Here is a 19,773-nt window from a genome sequence, read left to right on the forward strand (position 1 = left end):
GGAGAAAATAGGGAGCTATCGATTGCACGACGACGGTAGGACGTAGAATGTAATGATGTCACTAAAAGTCATCCGCGCATGCGAGAACATTAAGGTCACCTCGTCGAGTAGATTCTGGAACGCAATTTGGCCAAGTCTGCATATGCAAAGAACGTAGGACGTCAGGTAGGACGGTCACGCATAAGTGATTCCGTTCTGCGTCGCATCGTCTCACAAATCGAAAGCTCCCTATTATGAGATGCTGAAAGAATAAACTAGTGACTTTCAACCTTCGACCTTCATGATGGTAAAAGATTAATTTGAACTAAATATAGGTGAGTAATGCATATGTATGCTCCACTAGACTATATTTTTTATGATTACTGTTATTATTTATGTGTATACGCTAATACAGGAAGTGGTGATATTCCCATCTGCAATTTCAGTATGCTGCCCTCATAGTTTATGAACATGAACATTATCTGACAAAAAAGTTATCCATGTCACAGCATGGCAACTGAATTAAATACACAACAATGTTAACTGTCATATACTAAGATTGTTTTACATGTATAAACTAAATGGATATGTGATATAGTATACTGTAATGTTAGCTACATGTATGTAGGCAAGTTAACGAATAATGATGGACTCAAGATCACTACTTAACTCATACACATTGCATGCTATCAGCTGAAAATTCAAAAGGTTATTAAATTTTTTACTTTTGTTTTTGATGTTATGAACATGTAAAGCGCATAGAGTTTCTAGCATTATGTGCTGTATAAATGCAATATTCATACTCAGGCCTTAACTGGGGGGAGGGGGATTGGCCAAACCCCCTTTCTGACAAGTTTACTGTAGTAGTAGTAGTTTACTATAAGTTTATTAAAGAAACACTTCTCAGTAAAACTTGGCCAATAGGAAACCCCCCCTTTTCCCATGAGCCTGGTTAATGGCCGGATACTTGCATATGAGCATACAGAAATTAGTAGTGCCTAAATAAAGACAGCAATATATATAATTTAGTTAACAAAGCACCACCTATTGGAGTCGGATGCTTTACTTCTCGAATAACCCTCTCATGAGAGTTAAGCAGGTTACGAAACTTGAGCCCGGTTCTCACGAGAGCCCTAGTATCCGGATCGGGAGCTAACCGTCAGCGCTAACCGTTAGCACCTGTGTGAGAACGCCCGATCGGTTACCGCTAACCATTAGCAGTATCTGGATACCGCTAACAGTTAGCAAGCGCTATCAGTTAGCAAGTTGAGCGCGTTTCTATCATCAACCAATCACAAGTACGTGTTTACAATTTCCAGTTTATTATTGGCCAGTGATTCGATTATCAGATTTTTGGTATCCGGATCGGGATTTTCTCGTATGGATGCACGGCAGCTAACGGTTAGCAGGATCCGGATCCTGCTAACCGTTAGCAGCCGTGTGAGAACATAGCCAATGTATCTGTTACATTTTAGTACTGGTGCTGCACTGTGTGGTTACATATGGATTAACAATACCCAGTCAAAATTTCAAATTTCAATTTGAAAATAGGAAATTAGGACAAATTTAATTTTTAAAAATTATTTTTCAAGTGCTAGTACATTATAGAGTGTATGGTATACATATTTTCATTCCACTGCGATTTCCTTATGCTTTTTTAGAACCATATTTATAGAGGGTGACCCTTCCAGTGTATCTTAGAAGGTCAGCTAATATTCAGGGGCCATCTTAAATAAATGAAATAACATGATGCTTTTATCATCGAAGTCTCTTATGAGGCTTGGGAGTAGAGATTTTGTGGTGAGAAAAAGTCCTGCTGTTACAAGAATTGAACCCAGGACCCTGGGATTTTGAAGGCAAGCACCTTAACCACTATGGGAAGTAGATCTTTGTTTGCATAACTTTACCACGATACTTACTCTGTTCCATTTTGCCGCCACGGTCTAAACATTTCCAAAGCCCTTGCGATTGTTCCTTCATGACCAATTTGAACAGCAAAACTAAGCACACTGACTCTTAATAACCTAAGACAAAAAATCAACCACAGTACAATGCAATTTTTTTTTGAAATTTAAAACTAAGTACTGATTGTTTCTTGGGGTCATGTTGGTGAGATGGTTATGTTATGACATCATCATTTAACATTAAATGAAAACTAGTAATCCACAACACAATGTGACATCACAGTCTCTATCGCCATGGAGATGCTTTTTTCAGTTTACTTTATCATTCTCACACATCAAGTAATATTTTTGAAACTAAAATACTGACACAATTGCATGCTTATAATGTAACCATAGCAGATTAAAATCAACTCTAACTATATTATCCAAAGTGAAATGATAATATAATATATAAATATACAATAATAATATAAAAATAACATTAATATTAGCAAAATAATAATATATTAACAAATGTTTAAAAAATAATGATTATTGAAATACAAAAATTATTTTGGTCTAATTGTAGTTTAACTTTATCGAAATTGGTTCAACCCCATCACAAAATTTTTAACATATAAGAATGATAATATTTGTTGATGGACATTTAGAAAAAAAGAGAACAAAAAAAGCAAATCAAAGTAAAATTCAAGTGCTTACTTAGTAAGATGGGAATCTGTGTCTTTCTCTACCCAGCCAAATTGACTTATCCAGTTGTCTGTTAACTGCCACATGTATTTCTGTTAATACCATAAACAAATTAAAAATGTATTGTCATCGTTTAAAGCTACCAGATGTATAGTGCAAACACAGCAATTATCTATTTTTGCAGAGCTACTGAGTATTAAGGACACAGAATACTTTATGAACTATTTTTTAAGCCCTCCACAAGTGGAGGTGTATAAGTTGTGGGAAAAATCTGTATTTTGCCATGAATCAGGCCACATAGGCTTATAAGGTGAGCACAAATCCAGCAAGCCCCACCACCAAACATTTGACCTTAATCCCATCGTAACCTATTATTTACCTTGTATAATACATAATCTCTAGTTTTCTGCAACATCCTTCCAATGTAGTCGAATCTTCCAAGAGCTGTAGTGATTGGAACATAGTTTAACTCTTTACTGATGTAATGGCTCAAATTAAGTGCAGTAGTGTACTTCAAGAGACCAGCTCTGTAAATTACCGCAAAATAAATCAATTAATTATAAAATTTAACAAATTAATCTATTAATTTAAACTAAAAGCAACATAAATTGTTAAAATATCATCAAGGACAACAGTAAGAAAGGATAACAGCATAAAATGTCTAAATTAAAGGTATTAAAAAAGACCAAATCAAAGAAACACAAAAATGAGAGCAGTGGTGGTAGCCACTGTGTGTACGCTAAACCATGAAGACCTTTGATCCCTGGTTCAATTCTATTTCAGCTGAAGGGCTGAGATGCATAAAAAAGTGCACTATCACCAGTGGCGTAACACCTATGTGCGCTTGTACGGCGGTCTACAGGGCCCCCAACATCTAGGGGCCCCTCCCATAGGGTCCTCGCTCTAGTATCCTGATGCAAAAGAGCTTTGTTGATACATAACAGCATATTGTATCTCTGACATCGACTGAAGGACATCATATACAATATCCAGTGACGAATTAAAGTGGAGACAAAAAAAAAATTATATTCAAATTTCAAGTCTGTGAGTGCCATTTCCATATCATAAATGCTCTTACCTCAGCCCAAACTATGGTTGGTCTGAAGTGGTATAGACCCTCCACTGCGAATAAAATTTCTGGATCTGCCACTGATATCATATTATTTATTTTGTCGTTAAAACACGATGACAAAAAATAATTAAAAAACGAGCACATCTAAAAACCCATGATTAGCGACTGAGACCCAAAAAGGGCCAGTCTCAGAAAGCCACAGGGCCCCCGGCCCCAGCATTTGGCGGTGGCAGTTTAACCAGAGGCGAGCTCTAATCTACTGCAGCTTACCTTGCTAAGTAGTGTGCATCATCGACCAGACTTGCTCTATCAGCTGGTGTAAATACAGTGTGATTCTCTTGCAACTGCTTAACCAAAGCATCCCAGTTGTCATCATCGTACGTGACACGATAAAAACCTCTCTGCTCCACATTTCCTTTGAACCATTTTACTGAGCTATCAATATCGATACTTGGAGCTAGAAAATATCAATCAATCAAGCATTAGAAATTGGTAATCAGGACTGTAACTAGCTTGAGTACTGAGGGGGATCAATTTACAACTTGAGAAAGTGTTCCCAACAAAGGGTCCTGGAAAAAATTTGTTTAAGAGATGCGTTTTCCGATATTTTCATGGAGCATTTTGTGAGAAATTAACACTGTTGAGCACAAAGCAAGGCACTTATTTGAATGAATACAGTACCTAAAAGAAATAATCATAATTTCAAATATGTTTGTAGTATCATATTTTTACAAATATCAAGATGACAATAACCTCACCTTTTTCAACATTTTCAAAAAGAACAGATGCACTCTTGCCTTTGTCGGTAACATATGTAAGTGGTATTATCCACAAATTCCTGAAACACATAAAATTTATCACAAATCAAATTTATAGTAATACTGTAAATCATATGAATGAATAAATAAAATATTCTACTGCCCAAATCATTATTACTCTATGATAATTATTATTTAGGTTTTATCTATTCATCACATGCAACTTTAAGTACTAAACTTAACTTATGAAGGGTACATCTAATGACAGGGCCAAAAAACGTTTATTTTGAAGATGGCCCCTGAGGAAAAACTACCCAAGTATTATTATTATTACTATCATCCTCATCACCACTACCATTATCATAATAATAACTATCATAAATTTTATCATTATTATCATCATCCTCATCAGTTTAATAATTAACAGATCTAATAATGTTTAATGTATTTTCATAAATAGATTAAGAAAATATATGAATACATGTATTGCTATCAATAAAACCAATTTTGTTTTAAAAGAAAAAGATAAAACCTACGACTAATAGTCTAGGCAAGGGAAAATTAAGGCAGAGTAGATTGATACGATTGATATTGTGTTTAAAAAGTTGAATAGGAAAAACATGTGACGGAAGTTTATTCTAAAGGATAGAACTTCTGGGTATGAATGAGTTAGAATGAAATAAAGTACGGAAAGTGGGTTTAGAAACTAAGTATTTGGGAGCATGTACAGAAGTTTGGGTTGACCTAGAAGAATCAGATATAGAGAGAGGGACAATTATAGAAAAAGCTCTAAAGAACAGTGACCAAAAAAGTATTTATAAAACAGAGATAGTGCTGGAACTGGATGGCAATGTTCAAGAGACTGTAATGAGCAGGAAAGCATCAACTCATATTTTAAGGACAAAATAAAACCAAGTTGCAAAAAAACAGTATAATAAATTGATTTGCGTAAAAGTCCTTTATTTCTTGAATTTAGTATATGAAGGAGGTGTAGTCTTAAGCTGGGCACTCGCAGCGCCGTACAGCGATCGTACGACCGTCGCACAACGAATCCAAATCCGCTCAATGTATGCGCTAGACCGTGCGACGCCATCTGCTTATAATTGGTGCCAATCAGCGGATGGCGTCACATGCTGGTTGTCGGTGGCAGTCTGAACGGATCGTCATTAAAAACAGTTGCGCGCACGTCGCCGCATTCCATTCTTTATAGAATTGCCTTAGCCGGCCAGTCTTTACTTTTCAGTAGGTTTAAAGTCTTCCATCAGGAAAAACTGCTTCTGTGAGGCTTCAATTTTGTTGTTGACACGGGACATAGTGACGACAGGATAACCTTTCTGTATTGTCCATGTGTCCATCATATTTTTCACATCGACTCCACTTGACTGAAAGGAAGCATATTAACTGATTTCAATAATGGAAATTAAATGTTTATATTAAAATTAGCTAATTAATAATAAGGTAATTAGTTATCATTTAATCATTTTGTAGTCAGGTATTATTGATTTGTAAAATAGTGGTTAGTTAAAAGCTAGGTATTTAGTGGCTACTAATTGTCAGTTAATTAATTAGTTGTTAATTATTAGTACTTAATCAATTAGTGGTTAGAAGACTAGTCAAAAGTGGTTAATTATTGTTTAGACAGTGGTTAGTTAATTACATTAGTAGTTAAAACTCTTATAACTATAGCTACTAATGTAATTATTGTCCAATAACTAGCCACTAATGTAATTAACTGTCCACTATCTGACTAAGGGTGTGTTCGGGCGAGAACGGCAAAAGATACATAGGCTTCTTACTGGTTACTCGTGCAGAACTCGCCTTAAAAAAAATATTGACCTCGGACGTAAAACCCAAGGTGTTATGCAAAGGATGAGTTTTTATCAAGTTGGCCTGGACCCTTGCGTCACCCCCATGCTTTAAATAAGAAACAGACCCTGGCGTTGGTCCACTGCAAAATTTTGTTGTCTCAAAATCAAGTAATGAAACTACTAGTATATTTAGTGGTTAGTGCAGTTGTGGTTAGTTACTGTATGTGTGGATAGTTACTGTAAGTGTTAATTAATGATGAGGTTATTTTATGGTTACATTCTTAGTGGTTGGTTTTACCTCATCATCACTGTCCCCCATTAAGTTATTTATTACTGATTAAAAAAAATATTAATTCAATTCTTCTTTATATATCTTAAATAAAACGGGAAAAAAAATTACATTAGATAATGAATTCCATAGATCATTACTATCAGCATTGGAATAGGCATGTATCTCCAAGTAATTTTTGAGACCCCGAAGAAAAGTGTCTTCTCCTAGGTGTTCCTTTAACATCCTAATTATCGATGCACCCTAAAAGACAAACAACAAAACATTAAATCGAAAACATAATCCTAAAAAAAAGAAGAAAAGATATGGTTCTCAAAGCGTGATGCCATAACATTTGTTTATATTGTGTTTACAATGCTATGCATCACAACATAATTTGAATGTTATATATGTATCTATATACAATATACAATAATATATATACATATACAAATATATATGCTATGTTTTGCTTGCTATTTATATTGTATGAATATCTATGTATATCATTTTATAGTTAGTAGCTGATTTTTAGATTAAAAACGACAATACAACATTCACTGTTCATTATGCATAATAAACATCGCAGTTATTCTCCATTTTATAAACTAGTCAATATTTGACTAACAACAAATTATTATGATATCTTTGTGCAGGTACAAACTCTGAGTGGACTCTGCATACAAAAAGTATTTTTATGAAGGTTTACTATAATAGCTACTTAATATTTAACATAGTAATAAAGCCATATGGCAACTTTCTCATTGCCAGTATGCTAACAATGTTTTATTTTTCAACAGACTTTATATGTCATTGATTCACCCAAGGACTTTTAACTATACCACTATCATCACTCATCATAAAAGAACAATATAAAAAATAGGTGTGATAGAAATTGGCTGATGCTCATCGGGTCTACAAGCAGTGGGATTTTTTGAGAAAAATTGAAATAAGTTGCCTTAAGTGAGACTTTTTTTCTTCCTTGTTTCGCATACTTATTTTTTTAAAGATTATCGGAGGAGGATGGAATAAAAATAAATAAAATTTTGTTTTCTTATTTAGCAAATGGTTTAGCCAAAAACATCCAGACGGAGGAGAAAATAAAATGTTATTGGTGAATGTAAAATAGGATGGTTAAATGCTTCAAATGTATATAATTACTAGGAAGACATATATATATCTTTGGAGATTTCAAGGCAACGGTTTCAAAGCAACAATATCCAAGAGGCAGGGCTAATAGCGGACAGGTCTACTATATATGAAGTAAAGAAACCTGGAATCTGAGTCAAGACGATGCACACAAGCTATGTTCTCACACGGCTGCTAACGGTTAGCAGGATACGGATACCAAGAATATGATGATTGAATCACTGGCCAATAAGAAACTGGAAATTGTAAATGTGTACGTGTGATTGGTTGATGATAAAAACGCGCTTAACTTGCTAACCGATAGCGCCTGCTAACCGTTAGCGGTATCCGGATACTGCTAACGGTTAGCGCTAACCGATTGGGCTAACAGTTAGCGCTAACGGTTAGCTCCTGATCCGGATACTAGGGCTCTCGTGAGAACCAAGCCACAACAAATGTAAAATTATAAGTTAGCCACCATGGCTAAATGAAGAAACCGTCTTTTTAGCATGTCTGTGATGAGGCGTTAAACTTATCCCCTTTTTCTATACGGGATAAAATTATATTTATATACATTGCAATAATAGTGAATGTTTTGTATACCTTATTATATGAAATAGCATCAAAGAGATCACTAATTTCATCTGGGCTCTCAACTTTAACTGATATTGGATGTGAACTATTGAGACAATCAATAGCCAACGCTGAATGAGTTGCATATAAAATGAACTGATCCATCTACATAATAAAAACAATACTGATGATTAATCAACCACACATTATTTAATAATTTATTTGGCATCATAAAAAAGAAAAACATTACAAACATCAAACAGATACCCAATGGTATATTGGTACAATATATGGTGCAATGTATTTAACTATTCATAAAAATAATAATATGGTAACTTATTATAAAAATAATATAAATTTATGGTAGGATATTTGGTAGAATGCATAGCTATCAGCAGCTACAGTATCAACCATTTGTGCTAATGTAATCTTGATTTATAGTACCTACATAACAATTGTTATGATGTTTAAATAATTATTTAAATATGTAAATAAATACAAATATTGTTTGCTGTTATCATAATTTAATCTAATCCAAGGATTATTATAGGTATATACCATAAAAGGGTCATGGCTGAAAAACATATGGCTGACCTTATTATTACAAAAAACTAAAACTAACATGTTGGTGCCATATGCTGCGATTTTATATTCAAATAGGCCTCATAAAATACATTTTAAAATTTCTACAATAATGTAATTTTAAATTAAAGTAAAAACATACGTCTAAAACAATTCAGTACAAAAAAATGCCACTTCTTGCATATGACAGTAGCATCAAAATTAATATAACCACTTCTTATATTTTTTTTATGTATTAAATTTATTTACTTTAAAAAAAAATTATTTCCAGATTAGACAGTCCAGCACATCGTGAATAACTGCATCTGGAGGAAGTTTTCTGGATTGGAAGACTACCACATCGCAACAGATGCCTCTACATACTGGCTGGCTAGGTTAGACCTGTCCTCGTAATTCCCGACTTCAACTATCCTATATTGTGTAAATACTACTAATAAATAAATTTAAAAAAAATAAATATTGTAAAAATGCAACTAAAAAGATTTAAAATTTAAAAGTTTAAATATTATTTTGCACGTTGAAATTTGGTGGTTTATTGACAAAGAACCTAGTTTTAATGCTCTGTTCACAGGCGTGGATCCAATGGCCCCCATTTTGACACTAAATTTTTAAATTTCAGTGTACATCAATGTTATTATATGGAAATAAGAAAATGTTGACACTAAATTTTTACATCAATGTTTTGTTATATATGGAAATAAGGAAAAAAAATACAAACCCCCCTGTTTGAAAAATTCTGGATTAGCCCTTGCTCCAAAATACAGTTATCACATTTTATGTGACATATTTGTGTGATGTGCCCACATATAGGCATAACGATGAATTATTAGACCCAAATATGAGCACATCACATTAGTTGTCAAATAAACTTTGATAGTGTAGATGGAACATAAGAAATTACGTAGTGTGTACTAACTATCTGCCACTCTGGGTTCCAGTGGTCTGTACCAACATACTCTACATAACTAGCAAAGCCTTCATTCAGCCAAAGATCATTCCACCATTTCATTGTCACTAGGTTTCCAAACCACTGAAAATATAGAGTAAAAAAAAACACATTATGGATAAGGAAAATACATAGAAAAATAAAAGAGAAACAAATATGTAATAAAACAATGGAAAAAGATGGAGGATAGCTTGCAAGTAATTACAGTAGTGTATATGAAAATAAGACCCCAAACTGTAGTAGGAGTTAAATTTTAATTCTGTATTACATATACACGCGTCTTTCATTATTGAACGCCTAAAAATGCAATACCCAATACCAGACAGACATTTTCATTCATTCTGCTTTTATTATCAAAAACTCATTGCAGTGCATTCAAACTGAATTGTGAGTAGATTTACATATAAAAAGATAAAATGATTATTATATTAAATGTTAAAAACAAAAAAAGTATAAACCAATATTTCCATGGATCTCAAAAGGAATTTTATGATCTATCAATAAAAAGAATAAGCTATTTCAAACTATATTGTAAATACCCATTATGGTAATAAAAAGAGAACATACAGAAAGCGCAATCATATCATTAGGTTTTGTAAGCATAAATATAACTCTGCTTACACGACTCCCGTCACGATTTAAGAAATTCCTGGATTATTTTAAATGAGGTACTTGGTAAAACTAAAACTAATGTTGTTATTCCAGATACTGACACCAGTGTGCAAACCACCTACTATCATTGATACCTTTTACAACCAATTTAGTACAATTGATGTCAAACTAAATGACAAAAATAATTGCAATAGCAATGCTAATTTTAATAATTTTTTGAAAGGAAACTATATTAATTCATTTTGTTTTCTTCTATCTACAGTACTGATGAGGAAGAAATAATCACAAAACAGTACTGATGAGGAAGAAATAATCAAAAATTTGATTCTAAAATGAAATACTCAATTTCTGAAAGTGAGGATGGAATTATTACAAGTAAAAGTCTAGAAGTGATATTGTCCCATCTTTTGCCTCTCTTATATGTCATATATAATAAACTGGTCTCTCTGCACTGGGGAAGTACCTAAGCTTAATAAAATTTTATCCAATATACATATCAGGAGACAAAAATGATTTAAATAATTATAGCCCTATATTTATATTACCTCCTATTTCTAAGATTCTTTAATTAAACAGACTTTACTCATTATTATTTAAAAAAAATATATAACATCATCAGTTACTGTCAATATGGTTTTCTTAAGACACTGCAGACCATAGTATCCTTTTAAATAAACTTGATCATTATAGCATGGAGGAATTAGTTTTAATTCCTCCATGATTATAATGTAAGGGGAACACCATTAGACTGGTTCAAAAGTTATATCAATGGAAGTGAGCAGTACACTGTAATTAATGGTTTAAAATCTCAATGACATAAAATCATTTGTGGTGTCCCACAAGGGTCTATCTTAGGCCCTCTTCTTTTCTTATTATATATTAATGACATTGTAACATTGCTTGGTGCAATAATTATATTACTAGATTGTCAAAACTTATTAGCACTCAAAAGAAAGCTATTAGAGCAATCTCTTGGTCAGCTTTTGATGCCCACACTTCACCTCTTTTCCACAATCATGGTGTACTTAAACTTAAACTTATATTTAAGTACAATGCAGTAAACAAGTTGAATAACAAAATATCTGAATATATCACCCCTACTGATGGACATTGCCATTGATATAGTACCAGAAACAACAATGATCTTAGGATTCCTTTGAGATCACTTTCATGTACTCATGTCTCCACATCTCTTGCACTGGTCCTATATTATGGAATAATATTGAATACTCTTATCTGTGAAAAGTGCTAAATCAATTAAGTTATTTAAAAAGAAATATAGTTATTTTTTATTGACAGTTACAATGCTTGCTGAGTACCAGTACTTCATTTTCTTGTAATGATGTTTTGGACTTTTTTTTCTTCTTTGCATTTATATTACTATTTATATTTTATTTATATTATTTCATTGAATATTTTCTTTTTACTTACAAACTTAGATGTAGGTTAGTTTCAGTGTGTTATTTTAGTATACTCTTTTCATCCTTGTTATCTATTTTAAATAAATTAATCTTATATTTTGGCCTTATTGTGTACGCTCCGCTTAGGCCCCTCAACAACACCCTTAGGGCTTCATGACGATTCCTTGGCTTGCTCCTATTTTTTTAATGTATTTCGATTTTGACAAATAAGGAATTTTGTATAATGGATTGTATTTACAAATTCACATATATACAAAGTGAAATTACATTAAAACACAGTGAAAAATTAACATACACTGTAAATTATGCATTATTGCATTTATAATAATAAACATTTAATAACTACACACCAATTTAAAATAGGTACCCAAAGAAAATCAAGGATTTTACTTTTTTAATTATTTATTTGTCAAACAGAATATGCATTAGAAACTTATGCTTTTGTGTATATTTTAATTCAAATGTATACTTGTATTATCATTATTTTTTTATTCTTTTCAAGCATAATCATTATATCACCTTTTCTCATTGTGAAAGGCAAAATATTTCCACTTGCGCTTTTGTAGTTGAAATATACATAATGAAATAGAAGCTAAGATGAGGTGTGGTACTGTCTGTTGTGAGTTTTATTCTTGTTTCCTGGTTTAGTTTTAATAATACTATGATATAGAACATACATGACAAAATGTTAATCCCATTGAAATACAGTAGATCATAAATATCAATTCGATCTGTATACTATATCTTTGTTTTACTGTGTACAGTATGTTTTTTTTCAGGTGTCATTAAGACAAGCCATATTAGCTTTTATACACACCCATGATTCTAAATTGTCAATGATTGTTTATTGTTGCTATTGAATAAATATTACATCTTTTTGTAAAAAAAAAAATAGTATATTTTACATAAATACTGTACATACATATTTTTAATTGCCTTGATTTAATTTCAATTGTAAAAGGTGCTATAAATATTATCTTTAGAATTAAAATTAGAAGTCGAGAAAGCTCATTTCCCGCCATCTAGGAATCAAAAGATCCCCTTCTCTTTGGGTTCATTGATTCATGGAAAAAAAAAAATATGTATGCAACTACTTAATTTTGTTTATGTATGCACACATAATAGGCCTATTTCCTGTAATAATAATGAGAAAGTTTATCTGACCATTTTCAAGAGGGGGAAAACCTTGAAATTTGAAGAAATTAAAAGTCATTAAAAGACACCTCAGAAGTTGTGAAAGGCTCATTTCCGGGCATCTAGGAATCAACATTTTCCCAGAACCCCTTTTCTTTTTGGGTTTTTTTTTAAAAAACATTTTGACACCGCTAAATTTGAACCCAGATTCACCCCTGCAAGGATCTGATAGGGTCTCAATGGTTAAGCATACACAAAGTGATTATGAGTTTAGCACACTGAGCTAAGCTGCTCTACTTGGTCAGATAAAAGCTAAACCAACTTTGTAATCTAATAAAAGACATGCATACACTTCAAACATTATAACAGTACACAGTATAAAAATTAAAACCCTATGCAAAATATCCTACTACAGGTCTCCTGCTAATTAAAGACCCCTCCAGGGGCGGATCTAGAATTTTTCAAACGGGGGCACAGCAGTTGCAGAATATGTAAGTGAGTAGCACATAACATTGATTTGCGTTGAAATTTTGAAAATTTAGTAGCAAAACAGGGGCGGGGGAAATGTTCTCCCTGTGTGCCCCCCCCAACCACTGGATCCACCCCTGCCCTCCAATTAAAAACCACTTTTCTGTGGTCCCAAATTAACAAATGTCTTTTATCTTTATTATTGTAATTAAAAACCAAAGCAGCTAAAAACCATGGAAACCCCAGTTCCAAAAAATGGTCTTTACTTGGAGGGAGACCTGTATTTACTGTACTAATATCATTACAACTTAAGTACAGATTTTGATACGTGACCCATGAAAAATGAGAAGTCACTACGAATTTAAAGATAAGTTCATAAAATGGATATAAAACTAGCTCTAAAATATCATGAAAGTAGTTGATGGTCAGAACAAAAGAAACAACGGAACTATTCTATGCCTCAGCTGTTATACATAATAAATCCCCAGCTGTAAACGTAATAAGATCAAGCACATAAATTTACTGAAAATTTGCAATAGACACTTTAGGATAATGCAGAGAGATTTACACAATGATCAGATATATGAAATATAATCTTAATAAATGTAGAATCATGAAAATGCAATAGCAAAAAAATCTATTATGTGGACACGATACACAATGAAAACATTCCTACTATCAATAGCAAAAATATCTTGTATCATTAGAGCATCGACATTCCCATAACATATCAATAATACTTCCCATGGAATCAACATATAAATAATACAAACAGGTTTAGAATTCTTAGCTTCATTGGTCAAAAAATCCAGGAGCAATCAAACAGTTGGCTTAATGCAACTAGAGTTGGCCAAATATTTAATGTATGTCCTCAGTATGGGATCTTTCTAAGAAAGCATATTGATGACATTGAAATCCAACATTTGTAGAATTACAAAAGAGTAAATGGAATGATGACCAATATATTTAAAGACCTATCATAGAGTGAGGAAGATTTCTAAGGCTGGGCTCTCATGCGCATGATGGGCATTGGCCATTGAGATTCCATGAAGAATGCTCATTTTTACTTTCTGACTCCTTTCTTCTTTGACTTCTTGGCACTTGTACCCTGTCTCTCATAGAAAACACATTGAGGAATCTTTCTTCACATGCCTGATATATACTCAAACATTTTGTCACTCACATCACGAACTAACACAATCAAAGTAGATTGTGTTAGTTTGTGAAATCAAGAAAGCGCGTCAAAATACGCGCTGTTGTTGTTAAGGACTTTTTGTGTGGTAAAGAATACAAAAGTGCTTGACAACCAATACGCGCTCGTTTTGACGCGCTACTGTGATTTCACGAACTAACACAATCTACTTTGATTGTGTTCGTGATGTGAAACTAACCTCTAGAGTCTGCACACTGTTTACTATATTTGCTTATTTCCAATTAAGATTAGTACCGCCCATGCCTTGTGTGTTGATAGGCCAATTCAGTTCCGTCAACTTGTATAGTTAAGTATCTCTGATGTATACGGTATCAATTACGCAGGAGTGAACGAAATATCCGTGTTAAATAAATTATGTTTCAAAACTACGTCAACTTGACTTATGTTTTTTACATTCTCATTGCCATTTTGATACGTGACCCATGAAAAATGAGAAGTCACTACGGATTTAAAGATAAGTTCATAAAATGGATATAAAACTAGCTCTAAAATACCATGAAAGTAGTTGATGGTCAGAACAAAAGAAACAACGGAACTATTCTATGCCTCAGCTGTTATACATAATAAATCCCCAGCTGTAAACGTAATAAAATCAAGCACATAAATTTACTGAAAATTTGCAATAGACACTTTAGGATAATGCAGAGATTTACACAATGATCAGATATATGAAATATAATCTTAATAAATGTAGAATCATGAAAATGCAATAGCAAAAAAATCTATTATATGGATACGATACACAATGAAAACATTCCTACTATCAATAGCAAAAATATCTTGTATCACTATAGCATCAACATTCCCATAACATATCAATAATACTTCCCATGGAATCAACATATCAATAATACAAACAGGTAGAATTCTTAGCTTCATTGGTCAAAAAATCGAGGAGCGATCAAACAGTTGGCTTAATGCAACTAGAATGATCAAAGGCGCGAGCGTTATTACCCCTGATCACTGGATAACGTACAATGGCAAACCAGCACAAAGTGCAACTTCCTCTGCTTCCTGGGGAGTATCCCTAGTCGTTCGCTACTTCTTTAGCACACGAAAGTATGAACATTCAATGCCACAACATCCTACCAGGTACCTATTTATACTCCTGGGTAGAGAGAGGCAAAAGTAGATAAAGTGCCTTGCCCAAGGACACAAGCAGCTTGCACAGCGAGAGTTTCGAACCCCTGACCTCAAGGTTGGGAGTCCAAGCCACAATCGATGCGCCAACCACTTCTGATCATGCCACCACTACAGAAATGTACGACTGTCACCAGACTACTATCATACTGTATGTCCTAGTAAAATCTAGACACACCAGGAAACATCTAGTGGCAGAAGGGGCATGCACATCCCCCAACATTGTATATTTAAATTGAAACATAATTTGGTACTGTATTCATTTTTTCCCATTTTATTTCATTTTAATCTGAAATTTTATTATCCTTTATAGAAGAAGTTGGAAAAAATTTATGAAATGAAATTATTAGTAGCTGAATAAAATTGTTTAGGTTGTTTAATTAGAAGTAATTTTTATTGGCTTATTGCCCAATATGGTTAATTTATGTTACTATACTGTTTCTCAGGCCTGCATTCATCTGTTACAACACAACTGTTTTTATAAGCAGTGGTGGGGCAGTAAAAGTGGTGATTGCAACTCCCCCGCAGCAACCAAAATATCACAATATTTGAGTGAAATTATTTATGATAACAGATTAAAATGGCTAAAACCTTTGAAACCATCTTGGAAAAAAATTCTAGACCTTCCCGACTGATGTGATAACATCAGCCACCCAGTATTTACTCAAGTTTCACCAACCTGATGAGCTAACTCATGGGTGATAACAATAACAATGCGTTGTTTCTGACTAACTGATGTAGATTTATTGTTGTACAGGATATCAACTTTTCTGTATGTTATTAATCCCCAGTTCTCCATCGCCCCAGCACCAAAATCTGGAATGGCTACCATATCTTGAAAGAAAGATAAACAAATTTAACATACTACAAGTTAATGCTGGCTTTTTTTTTCAATATTTGCAATGCATGCAGAAACATCAGAAATTTGTTTTCAACCATTGTATATGCCACTGCTTACTAATGTCTTAGAGACCACCTGGGCAATTAGCCTTACACCAGCAACCTGAAGGAAGTTTCTACTCACATGCCTTTTTGATCAGGCTTAAGAAATAATGATAAATGACAAGGCACAGATAAACTGTAAGGGAATCGCTTGTCTAATATGTTTACTCATTTTTTCAAAGCACTGTGTAATTGCATTTTTATAGTTTGTGGCCGATTAAGGGGCCGAGTCCTAGAATAAAAACTCCCTGACAGGATTGACAGGTAGAGTTTTTATAGCTTAGTATGGTCCAAATTGTGCTTTTATTTTAGACCAGAATATTAGGGGTTGGCAATCCAAATAATGTTATTTAGGTAGGCAAATTATAATAACGTCCTTGTCATGGTGTTGGACAACAGGGGGGTTCAGGCCTGTCTGACAGGGGAGCAAATGACCTCCCTGTCCCCCACCCCCAAGCACCACCCCTGTTGATATCAAAAAGTAGCACTATGAATTTATGTTCATTATATATTTGTTTGTTTCTTGCTTATGATTGTTTTTACTAGACCTCAGAACAGGCTTCCCTAGATCGATGGTGCATTATAAATGCTTGTCTAATAACACAATTATTATAATTATTAGTTAGTCCAATTTAAAAGCATTTTCTTAAAAAATGTTAATTTTATTAAGTTCAAAGGTTACATTTTCATGATGGAAAGACTATATGATGCCGATGGCTACCTTATGAATTATTGCCAATTTTCAGCAAACAGCATTTTTACATTGTAGTATACTTGATCAGAAGCAAACATAATCAATTTAATAGAATCGTGCATTAATGAAGCTTGTGTTTAATGTTCTATGGCACTACACTGTTCAAACATAAAATGTTGTTCATTGGACAAATACCAATACCAATGTCTACAGGGAACACATAGATATCATGTTAAGATTCAACTTAAGCTACAAGCTGATAAAAATACAATCAGTAAACCTTGTTTTGGCAAAGGATATGCAACACCAAAATAGTCTTCATAATAGGTTATAGTTTTATTGAGAACTTCCAAAGAAAAATCCATTTCATCTATTTCCTGGGCAGGAGAGTGGACACCAATCTGTAATTCAATCATAAATTTCAGAATATGACAAAAATCATCATGATTATTACAATTTATTACAGTTCTGTCTAAAGTAAAGTCTACCAAAATCCATAAACATCATATAATATTGAATTGCTCATTTTAAATAGAAAACAAACATGTTTTCACTGATTCACAGGTTACTATAAAAATCCTCTTAAATTGATAACAAGCCAATTTTTCAAAGGTCAACGATACAAAGTATAGGGGAATGGCATTATCTATCTGTCCATAAATTGGCAAGAAAAATGTTGTTTCATTCTAATTTTAGTAAAAGGTAGCAATACTGAAATGATTTTAGCTTTTAAACACAGACAGTATTCTCTCACAATGGAGTGCTAAAAAAAAATAAGCATTAAATGTATAAAGACTGGAGTGTGATAGTGTTAATTTTAAAGTTTAATACTGTAAAATCCTAGAATATGGACATACAGGGGTAATGCAATTTATGATAGGAAAGTAATATGACGGTAAAATGTGCATTGTGCCTACAATTTCCAATGCAATGCAACAATTTTGAAAAAATAATGTCATGCAGAAAATGTCAATGAGTTACAATTCCGTTGACACAACTATTAAACAGCATTACTGCAACATATATGGTATATCAAGCGATGACTACTATCAAATGAACTATAAACTTGATCTTAAATTACACCAAAAATAATATTCAACAATTTTTAAAAGAAAAGAAGGTATTAAGTCTCTTAAATAAAAAGAATAAATAATTAAATATATAAATATAATGAAATTAAGAAATCATTAGTGTATAGGCCTTTAATACTTTTGTATAAACTGTGTTGTTCTTTTGTATTTGTATATATTTGTTGCATATTCAGTCCTGTTTTTATTGCTTTATGTGGGATGAACTAAAATTATGATACCTTTAATGAAAGTATGTTAAATAGTTGTAAAGCTTGGGCTCCCACTTTTAAGATCAGTGGTTTGAGCCGACAACATTTGTGTTTACTTAATAGCAAAACACAGCGCAGAAGGTCTTTTCTGTGCCAAAGAGTACTTAAGTGGATATCTAAGGTTTTGTATATGTCACCGAGACTACAACGCAGAATAACTGAGACTACACAGCCGCCATCATAAATAGTCTGCCCTTTTATTCAATACACTCGGCTGGTGGCGTTACACACAATATGTAACATAATGTAGGTTTCAAAGTGACATCAATGCAAAGAATATTTGCCCTGCTACATTATGAATACTTCTTTAAGGAATTGAGAGCCACTTTACCACATTTATTTACCCCAATGCAAAAACTTTTATTGTCATTTTATAAATATTATCTATAATACAATAAATATTTTAAATTAGTATTTAATATTCATGGAAAAGTAAATATTAATTTAAATATTAGCTTATAAATATTGATGTTAATGTTGTCTTTTTGATGGATATTTTAAATTTTTATTTTTATTTCATAAAAAATGTCAGTGTTACAAATTTGAGCAATTAACAGACATTTAAGCACCTAGAAAATCTGGCAGATACATTTTATAACAATACTTTTTCAGTGAGCTGATCAATAGGGGCTTTTTCCCATCCAACAACAGATAAATAATTTGCAGCATTTATTTGCATAGACACCTATTGACTGGGGGTAATCAGTTGAAGATTTTTTTGTAGTGAAATATCTGTAAATCAGCATAAACTAATTTTAAAAAATTCAATTTAAGAATCCATTTAAATGAGTATTTTAAATTTTTTATTAATTTTTTATGGTGGTTGTTTTTGTCCCCCAATTTTTTCTAGACAGTGTACCTTTAAGGCACTTTAGGAAGATGTGGTTTAATGACATTCTTAACACATATTTAGCTGCATGCAATTATGCCAATGGCCAGATGACTTCAGGACTTCAACCAAACTTCCTCTATTCTGAATATAAGGAAGATGCGTTATAGTACAGTAGTTTAAACGGTTTTTGCTTGCTCGCAAGAGCGCAAAAATACTGTGCGGATTTCTAGGAGCCTCCCGAGACTTTTGGGAGACTTGAGACCCTAGATAAAG

General features: G+C 32.9%; 1 protein-coding gene across 1 annotated transcript in view; it reads right to left on the reverse strand.

The window, feature by feature from the left end:
• LOC117104247 (endoplasmic reticulum aminopeptidase 1-like) overlaps positions 1 to 19,773 on the reverse strand; it is a 35,190-nt gene that overhangs the window by 6,513 nt on the left and 8,904 nt on the right. The window contains exons 3-13 of the mRNA XM_033244956.1: positions 17,610 to 17,730; positions 16,373 to 16,527; positions 9,676 to 9,789; positions 8,208 to 8,342; positions 6,609 to 6,740; positions 5,637 to 5,782; positions 4,401 to 4,480; positions 3,913 to 4,099; positions 2,950 to 3,097; positions 2,583 to 2,662; positions 1,899 to 2,003 (exon numbers count right to left, since the gene is read on the reverse strand). Of these exons, the coding sequence (XP_033100847.1) occupies positions 1,899 to 2,003; positions 2,583 to 2,662; positions 2,950 to 3,097; positions 3,913 to 4,099; positions 4,401 to 4,480; positions 5,637 to 5,782; positions 6,609 to 6,740; positions 8,208 to 8,342; positions 9,676 to 9,789; positions 16,373 to 16,527; positions 17,610 to 17,730 (1,403 nt within the window). The remainder of the gene's footprint in view (positions 1 to 1,898; positions 2,004 to 2,582; positions 2,663 to 2,949; positions 3,098 to 3,912; positions 4,100 to 4,400; positions 4,481 to 5,636; positions 5,783 to 6,608; positions 6,741 to 8,207; positions 8,343 to 9,675; positions 9,790 to 16,372; positions 16,528 to 17,609; positions 17,731 to 19,773) is intronic.

This window comes from Anneissia japonica, unplaced genomic scaffold, assembly GCF_011630105.1.
Source record: "Anneissia japonica isolate Jap-2015-1 unplaced genomic scaffold, ASM1163010v1 scaffold5280_len750649_cov202, whole genome shotgun sequence".
In the NCBI taxonomy this organism is placed as follows: domain Eukaryota; kingdom Metazoa; phylum Echinodermata; class Crinoidea; order Comatulida; family Comatulidae; genus Anneissia; species Anneissia japonica.